Below are 9,692 nucleotides of genomic sequence, written 5' to 3' on the forward strand. Positions count from 1 at the left end.
ACAATGGCAAAGAAGCAAACAGTACCCACGATTCTTAATTAGTTTGGCCTCAGAATTTTTAATGAATCCTGTTTTGACATGTCTTTGCTTCAGCAATAATGAAGCCTGATACTGAAGTCGGTGGATATCCTTTACTTAAGGGTATGTGATTGAAAATTAGCCACTTTCTTGCAATTTTGTACATTAAATTTTTAAGGTAAATTATATTGAAATCTCTAAATTTAATATAATTAATAAATTGATATTATATTTTTAAAAGTGAATACTTAAATTTTTTTTATAATCGATCTGTTCAAATTCCAATTCTTTCATTTACTTTTCCTTGTTAAAAGTATGGACATGTCTTATTACTCCTTTCTAAATTATAAATGTTAAAAAATTAAGGGTCATTCATTTTTTGTTATCTATTAAAATTTCAACACTTGATATTTCACTTTTCATTTAAAAAAACACTTAAATTCCTAGTAATTTCAATTAATTTTTAATATTTTTATTTTTTAATTTCTATTCACTAAAATATTTCAATATTTGATAATTTAAAAACTTCGAGGAATAGCTTTCTATTCAATTTTTAAAAATAAATTTCCACATTAGTTATTTTTAAGCGGTATTAAATAGTTTTAAATATGTTATGTACTGCAATACAATTTAAAAAAAAAATTATAGAGTATTTTAAAAAAAAAATTATATTTTTTTATTAACTTTTTAATTATATTCATTTTAAATACATTAAAATTTATTAAATATTAAAAAATATTTTGAAAAATTTTTAAAAATAAAATAAAATTATAATTATTAATTTATATGTTATTATAATCTAAAAAAATAAATAATAAAAATTATGCAACTATGAGAATACCATATAATTTACACTTATCATTATGCTTCTTCTTTACATGCAGGGCCCTCTAGGCTGTCCTTATATGTATATAATCTTCCGTGTCTCACGGTAGTAGTAGAAGAAAATTATTGAATTTCATTTTCATTTTTCTTTTGAATTTGACCTGAAATTAAATTGGAGTGCTTCGTTTGGACCACTGAGATTCAGCTAGTGTAGGAGAATGTCGACAAAGGTCAATTCACTGATAACAGTAATTGACGATGTATATGATGTGTATGGCACCTTGGATGAGCTTCAGTTGTTCACTGATGCTGTCCAAAGCTTGGTTGTGCTGATATCACATCCTACAAGGTTTTTTTACATGGACTTACCGCATCAATTAACTCTTAAATATTTAGTAATTAATATCTTACAAATTTGTATGATAAAGCTTTTAAATCAATAACTGACATGCATAATTTTGTATCGTAGTGTTTCGTTCACTTAATTAATTGATTTGAATACTCAATTAATTGATTTAAATATATTTAAATTAATTAAATTAATAAATTTTAGATATATCGATTGTTTTAATAAATTTTATTAATTATTTATGCAACTTAAATGTAACTATAAAGAGATTTAATTTGATGTGAATCGAATCAGGGTTTTTAATAATGTATTGTTGGAAATTTTATTGAATTACTGTTTGGTTGATAGAGAAATAATTAACACGTGAAAGAAATTATAAGGAATTTGTGGTCGACAAAAATTGCAGATAGGGAAAACAAATGGCAAACAAACAACTTGTATCATCTCATGGACAAGAACTGAAGAAAATTTGTGAATTTCATTTTGATTGTGGCCTCATAATTAATTGACACGTGCCTATAAAAATGTAAAGGCAATTCCTAATTTAAATAATATTAAAACATATTTAATTAGATAAAAAAATTTAATATTGTTTTCAAAATAGTGGTTTATAATAATTAATAGTATTAAAAAATATTTTTTGTAACAGCCCGGACGTGATTCCCGGCACTGTTACCGTTCACGGCCCAGGGTTATTCCTCGCCTGGCCTCTTTGCCACCTCGGGCTTTTCACTGGCCCCGTGAATAGCTCTTAACATCCATTCACCCTCACGAGTTCCTGGCAGGATTTATCCCCTTGGGTTCTTGCATCGAATGCATCCTTCCCCAAGTGGATTTGGCCCAAATTTCCCTTTGTAAATTAGGTCGCCTCCCCCACTACTCGAACCCTTGACCTCCCACTTTAAGGGAATAGTCTGATGAGAATGAGTACCAATTGTTCCATTTTTTATGTAACAGTCCGGACGTAAACGGTAACAGTGCCGGGGTTCACGTCCGGGCTGTTACATTTTTTGCATAATTATTACCATTCAATTAATATTTAATTTTTAAATTATATAAAAATACGTAATGATATGACGCAATTATATTTAAACTTTACAATAAATTTAGACCGGACCTAACTTTTACGGTCGACGTCTAATAAAAATCCACGATAATTTTTCAGAAATAAAATTTCAAGATACACGACTTTTAAAAGTGTGACGAGGGCCACAAGTCTGATGACAAAGTTTAATATGAAAATTCTATCATTTAGGACTCAATTTTACATTTTAATTACTTTTTAGATATTTTAAATATTTTTATAATTTTACTTATTAGAATTTTGTTTTTATTATAAATAGCTTTCTTTATTTATTAGAAACTCACTTTTTAATTTTTAAGAAATTTCAATAAAACTTTTAGTTTTTTAATCTATCTTTTCTTTTATTTCGTTTTAACCAAATCATATTAATTAAAATTTCCGGCGGAGTCTAAATAATACTTTATCAGTGAATGCCAAAAAAATAATAAATTAATAACTAAAGTTTTTGATATATACAATTAATTATAAATAACAGAAAAGAATTTTATATTAAAAGGAGGAGGATAAAATTATATTTTTTTCATTTATATTTATTTAAAACATGACTACTTTAATGACCCTCGAATTAAAATTGAAGTAATTTTAATTAAAAAAAAAAACTTAAGTGGTCAAATCATTAATTTACTAAAATCAATAATTTTTAAGGGTAATATCCTCTTTGGATTTTGCACATCTATATAAGGACTCGAAGTTTTTGGAAAACTAAGCGCACACACCAAATAGCTCCTCTAATGGCCCTTCAATTATTTGCTTCATATCCTATTTGCTCTTTCACTAAACAGCCATCAAGAACTTGTTCCTTTAGATTACTCAAACTCGGCAATATTTTCAGTCCTCGTGGATGCTTGGTGTCTCCAAAACTTGCCAAGAAAACTATTGTGAGAAGATCAGCAAATTACCAACCTCCCATTTGGGATTTTTATTTTGTGCAGTCACTGAAGAGTGAATATGAGGTACATATATGTTTATAATTATTCCTAATTACTTGTTTTCCTTTTATTTTCATGCTCATGATTACTGTGATATAGGGAGAGGTTTACACAAACCGAACCAGTAAGCTGAAGGAAGAGGTGAGGCTGATGCTTAAGCAAGCCATGGATCCTCTAGATCAGCTCCAACTAATTGACACCTTGCAAAGACTTGGATTATCTTATCACTTTGAAGATGAAATAAAGAGAATCTTACTGAGCATTAGCAGCCATAATAATACAGGGATGAGGGAGGATTTATATGCTACAGCTCTTGAATTTAGACTCCTTAGACAACATGGATATAAAATACCTCAAGGTAATCACCCTTTGCCATATATAACATTTTTATTCAAGGTCGATAACAATATTTAACTCGAGAAAGTGAAATGCAGAGATCTTCAATAGTTTTCTAGATGAGATGGGAAGCTTCAAAGAGTGCCTATGTGAGGATTGGGAGGCAATTCTCTCTTTGTATGAGGCATCATTCCTTTCGGAGGAAGGTGAAAATATCTTGCAAAATGCAAGAGATTTTACAGCCACTTGTCTGAGGAAGTTTGTTCAACAGAGCCAAGACCAAAACCTATCCAAGTTAATAAGTCATGCACTGGAGATCCCATTGCATTGGAGAATGCAAAGGTTGGATACCAGATGGTTTATAGATGCATATGAAAGAAAACAAGGCATGAATCCTCTTCTGCTAGAACTTGCTAAATTGGACTTCAACAACGTGCAGATAACTCATCAGAATGATCTAAAACACATGTCAAGGTATGTGTAATTGTGGATGATATGGTAGACTAAGCAAATAATTTTTTATTCATGATCAAAGTTTATAACTTTTCTTTAATTATCTTCTAGTATAAAGCTGCTCCTGATATTAGCTTGTCTCGGTCTCAAGTAAAGGTGGTGGAGGAGTACAGGTTTAGGAGAAAAGTTGAGCTTTGCCAGAGATAGATTAATGGAGAACTTCTTTTGGACAATTGGGATGATATTCAAGCCACAATTCAGCAATTTTAGGAGAATGATGACAAAGGTCAATGTATTAATAACAACAATTGATGATATATATGATGTGTATGGTACCTTGGATGAGCTTGATTTGTTCACTGATGCTGTTCAAAGGTTGGTGGTGGTGATATCTCATCCTACAACTTTTTTATTTTGACATACTATGTAAATCAGTTCTTAATTATATATTGGCTAGATCGATCTGGCTGTTGCTACCCTCCTGAGCATCCATATCTGCGTCAAATTTACAAGCTAACTTCTCAGAGGGTTTATTTTTCTGTTAAAGACTCCCCCATGAGTGGTAATTCTATTTTATTGACATTTGATAACAACGATCTAATGAATGAGTTTCTACCTGGTGAGCAAACTTGTCTTAGTCAATGGTTTGAAGATATCAAGCCATGGCTACAGTGGCCTCTTCACCTGAACTTGTTTTAGTTTTAGATTTTTGCTATTTCTCGGTTGTTTTACTGATGATCTAATTTTTAAATCTCCTTTTTTGCTGATAAAAAAAAAATTATTCCATGTATCCTGAGCAATAATTAACATGCATAATTTTTATGTTGCGATTTCAGATGGGATGTCAATGCAATGGAGCAGCTTCCACACTACATGAAGATATGTTATCTTTGTCTCCATAATTCCATAAATGAAATAGCTTTTGATGTCCTTAGAGAACAAGGATTTTACATTATCCCCTACTTGAACAAAGCTGTAAGTTTTGAGGATAGTTCTAAATTTTCCACAATATCAATCTTGTCTACTCACTTCCATGTTAATCAAACTTATTCATATAATTGCTGATAGCATTTTAAAATTTTTCAGTGGGCAGATCTATGCAAATCGTACTTATTGGAAGCTAAATGGTATCATACTGGATATACACCAAGTTTACAAGAATATATTAACAATGCATGGATCTCTTCATCAGGTCCTGTAATCCTAATCCATACTTATTTTCTTATAAACTCTGCAATCACTAATGACGCCTTGACATGCTTGGAAGAATATTCCAATATAATTGGATGTTCATCCGTGATTGTTAGACTTGCAGATGATCTTGCAACATCATCAGTATGCACCCCCTTCCTCTTTATCCTCCTTTTTTCTTTTGAAATGTCTCATTCACTTATTTATTGATCTTATTGTTGTCATCATTTTATTACTCAGAATGAATTAAAGAGAGGTGATGTTCCAAAATCAATTCAATGCTACATGCATGAGACTGGAGTTTCAGAAGCAAAAGCTCGTGATCACATTCGATTTTTAATCAGCGAGACATGGAATGAAATGAATAAAGAAAGAGCCTTAGATTCTCCATTCTCAGAAAATTTTATCAGTGCAGCATTTGATTTAGCTAGAATAGCACAATGCATATACCAGCATGGAGATGGACATGGGATTGGAAACTGTGAAACTAAGGAAAGAGTTGTATCATTACTTATTCAACCAATTCCTTGTAAGATATCAGCTGTGTAGCAGATTGCTAAATTTACTGGCTAAATAAACTTGAACTATAACGTTTGTCTATTTATAAAGGAGTGGTTATTGTTCTTTAATTCTCCCTATTTAATCTGTTTTTGGGGGGAAGGGCATAAATTAAATTTAATCTGTTTTGGTGACTGGTGTCGGAATGGAATCCATGGACGATAGGCTAGCTTCGATCCCAAATTTTGGGCCTGGCCTGCAGCTATGTGGAATAATTATTACTAATTTATAAATAAATAATAAAAATTGAGGTGTACAACATTCTGATAATTTAAATTCCCAAACAAATTTTTTGTGGGCAACCGTAACCTTGCCTGCCTTAATTTCTATTATCTTTCTCCTTCCTTCTAATCTCCATTGAAAAATGAGGGGTGAACTAGACAGCCATGAAAAGATGCCACTTGCAAAACCATATCAATCCATTGAAAGCAGTAATACTACACAGGCGATTCTCCCTTATTGGCCACTGGAATCACTTGTTTCATCTCTGAGCATTCTTTCTCAGCTTCCCCTCTTATGCAAGTTTTTTCATTCATTTTCTCTTCTTTGCTTTTCCCCCATAATACACTGTAGAGGCCTCCAACCAACAAAGCCCCACCCATAAGGCTGCATCAATAATTCAATGACATTAAATTTGTTTCAAAAATTATTTTATAAAATGAACCGAGTTTAACTCTAACGAGACATTTAAACTATTTATATTTTATATGAAATCGATATATGCTATAATAAATATGAAACTTTAAGCTCAAGATTAGATAGAAGCCAATAAAGAAAAGCACTAGAGATTGTATATTGAATACCTTCCCAAACTGATGATTTCGCAGAGGAGAATTGCAGAACAGAAAATTGTGAAGATCAAATTTAATGGTGTAGACATGGCCAAGAAGACTGGCCCTTTCTTCTCTATAACCCATGCTTGAACATAGAAGGTAACGCCCGTGACCATAATTCCCTGTAACAAAGACAAGAACTCTCAATTGTTGACTATATTATTCCGGAATTAAGAACTAATTATTACAAAAAGGAGGCCTATAATTTAACATCTGAAGTTGCTAAGATGGCTTACACAATAAATTACAGCCAAAAGACTGACGTTCCAACCAAGCATCCATTCTTGAGGATCTCTTACAAAAGCAATGGCAATAACAAATGATTGGATAGAGCTTAGAAAGCACAGAAATGCAGTGAAGAGAAGCTTTGATGGATAGCTCTTCAAAACTCCACCCTGCATCTCAGACAAGTCAAGTATACAAAATCAATTAATAAATAAAAAGTTCCAGCCAAAATGAATTTATTTCATTGATATTGAAGTTATCTCTGAAACTAAGAGGTTTTGAGTTTGAACGTCAGTGAGAGTCAATTGTACTGTGAGCATGAGAAAGCTATAAGTTACCTGCAATACAAGCCACAAGCCCCACAAGGTGTTGGACATGAGCATGAGGAAGCAACCTTTTATCCATGTTTTGCCTGAAGAAACATGTTGGGCAACCTCTTGGCTGTGATAGGATCCAAAAATTTGATGGTGGCACAAGACTTTGAAATGGGGACCTTTGAAAAATGCAAGGGTTGCTGCTCCACCTATGCATGCTGCTATGCCTATAAGCTTTGCTATTCCTGAGGATGTCTTCAACTTCAACACCTCCATCCTGTAACCCACAATTTATTGCAAACTATCTATGAGTACCTTTTTTTTTTCTTTTCATCTTCAAACTGAGACTCAAATTCGATAATTTAATTAAACAAATTTTTGGAAATAAAAGTTATAAATTTGCAAATGCTAATCCGACAAGTTAATCTAATTTCATGCACGTTGCTTAGATGATATTCGATGTCTGAAGCTCGCAGCAGCTGCATCCAAAGTAAAATTAGAATTTGAGAAGGACCACAAGCAGAACATTTATTGTGTGGGGGACATTGATTGAATGCACATTTAACATTTTTATTTTTATATATTGAGTGAGTCGGTGGTTCCAGTTCCCGCTTGTCATTGGAAATATCGAAGATTTTTCTTAGTAGTTATGAAAAAAAATTAACGATATACTATATATGAATCTTAACTTATAATATTATTATAATTATAATCTATTAAATTGGTGACACTAACTTTAAAAAATAATTAATTAATTAAATGCTTATCGGAGACTTTAGGTTAACACTTAGCAATATATATATATATTTTTTTTGTTAGGAGTATGTAAATTATAGATCATTTATTTCAATTATTTTTTTTTTTTTCAATTTTCAAGTTTAAAATAAAAGAAATAAATTTTCACCTGAGCAAAAGGGCCAAGAAGAAAGTAATGACAGGAAGGCAGTTTGAAGTTGCAGCAGCCAAAGTTGCAGAAGTGTAAACAAGTGCGATTCCATAGATATCCAAACTCAAAGTAATCCTAAAAAGTGAATTTCATTATCATTCAAATAAAAAACTTTGATCTTTAAACTATTCAAAGAAATTGAATCAAAACTATACGTACCCACATAAAGATAGCAGAAAAATCTTGCAGAAGATCATGAATGATAGAGGCGGTCGATTTTTCCTACAAATTTGAATCAAGAGAAAAGGTGATGAACCCATTAAAGAATCAAGAATCTAAGCACAGAAAGTTAAAAAAATATCATCAGTACCATTCTAAGAAGAGAGCCAAAGGAACCAAGAAAAGAGTTGCAGCAGCCTGTCTATAGAAGACGAACACAAAATTGTTCATTCCGCCATTGAAGGCAGCTTTTGAAACTAAAAACATACCAGCATAGATTGCTTGCACTAATATCACTGCTAAATAAGGCTTCTTTTCACCCATAGTTAATTATTTTCTTCGTTTCTCTGCAGATTCAACAACTTGAATATTTGGTCAAGTGTATTTTAAGCTGAAAGTTCACTAAGGTTTATATAAGTGAGCATGGAAGGGCAATTAAGAGAATTCACAAAATGAGAAAGCACAAGAGCAGCTTCTATTGGGACGTGTGTGGTGTGGCCAAAGATACATGGCATAAGCTTTGCTTTTTACGTGAGGACCACCAAAAGCTAATGGTGATGGCTCTATTCAAGACTCGTGTTCTAATTTTATTTTATTTTTTAATTTTATTTCTGGGTTTGGTGTATGGCCACCTGATAGCAGCTAGGGGGGTGCCTCTTTATTAATTAGAGGGTATATACTAGAGATTTTTTTTTTTTTTTTTTTTTTTGGTGATGAAAAGGTGGCTCACATCAATCATGCACATGATATTACAACAGTGTTACGCGTGCTGTTTCAGATTATTAATTAAAAAAACTTAAGGAAAATAAAATATAAAAAAAAATGCATTTTGTTCACTAATAAATTAAAATTCATATGTTTTTCATAAGTATATTAGGAGAAGAAAAAAAAAAAGATTGCAGCTACTCGGCTTCCTACATGCTTCATCACTAAGGATATACACACACGTTGAGGAATAGTTATTTTATGCAATCTTAGTTGTTTAATTGTTTATTACATATGAATTTAAAAAGATAAATCAAGATAAAACATTCACTAAAAATATAATTATAAATTTTTCTTTTATAATTTTATTATTGATATTTTAAATTATTGATAAATAGTTAATAATTTATTTTAACTATTATTTTTTTAATAATTTAATCGATAAATTTCATTTTTCGATTTATCAATATCACAATTTATTTCATGTGTTTTTCAAAATTTAGTGACGAATAAAGTACTAATAGAAATAATAATGTAAGGTGATTTCTATATATTAAACACAGGGTCATTTAGCCATAAAATAAGAACCACATGTCACAGTAGCAACCTTGTTTTAAATATCTAAACGAATATTTTATATGATTTATGGCATTTGAGAGTTGGCCATATATCTAAGAAGAAATTATCACATGTTTTTTATTTAGATGTTTCTTATTCTATGAAATTTACCCCTTGCCAAACAATAAAGACTTTGTTTTTTTAATTAA

General features: G+C 31.1%; 2 protein-coding genes across 2 annotated transcripts; one reads left to right on the forward strand and one right to left on the reverse strand.

Moving 5' to 3' along the window:
- Positions 1-2,973: 2,973 nt before the first annotated feature.
- On the forward strand, positions 2,974-5,908 carry LOC110627421 (terpene synthase 10). The gene is made up of 7 exons (XM_021773721.2): positions 2,974-3,229; positions 3,305-3,563; positions 3,640-4,015; positions 4,151-4,369; positions 4,831-4,969; positions 5,081-5,329; positions 5,426-5,908. Exons 1-7 carry the CDS (start codon positions 3,008-3,010, stop codon positions 5,732-5,734), a joined length of 1,773 nt encoding a protein of 590 aa, XP_021629413.1. The 5' UTR covers positions 2,974-3,007; the 3' UTR covers positions 5,735-5,908.
- Positions 5,909-5,950: 42 nt separating this feature from the next.
- LOC110627422 (WAT1-related protein At5g64700) lies at positions 5,951-8,612 on the reverse strand. The gene is made up of 7 exons (XM_021773722.2): positions 8,372-8,612; positions 8,221-8,283; positions 8,020-8,136; positions 7,140-7,392; positions 6,813-6,971; positions 6,547-6,698; positions 5,951-6,349 (listed from the first exon to the last, which is right to left on the reverse strand). Exons 1-7 carry the CDS (start codon positions 8,542-8,544, stop codon positions 6,181-6,183), a joined length of 1,086 nt encoding a protein of 361 aa, XP_021629414.1. The 5' UTR covers positions 8,545-8,612; the 3' UTR covers positions 5,951-6,180.
- Between the last annotated feature and the right edge of the window lie 1,080 nt (positions 8,613-9,692).

The sequence above is a fragment of the Manihot esculenta genome, chromosome 12 (assembly GCF_001659605.2).
Source record: "Manihot esculenta cultivar AM560-2 chromosome 12, M.esculenta_v8, whole genome shotgun sequence".
NCBI lineage: Eukaryota > Viridiplantae > Streptophyta > Magnoliopsida > Malpighiales > Euphorbiaceae > Manihot > Manihot esculenta.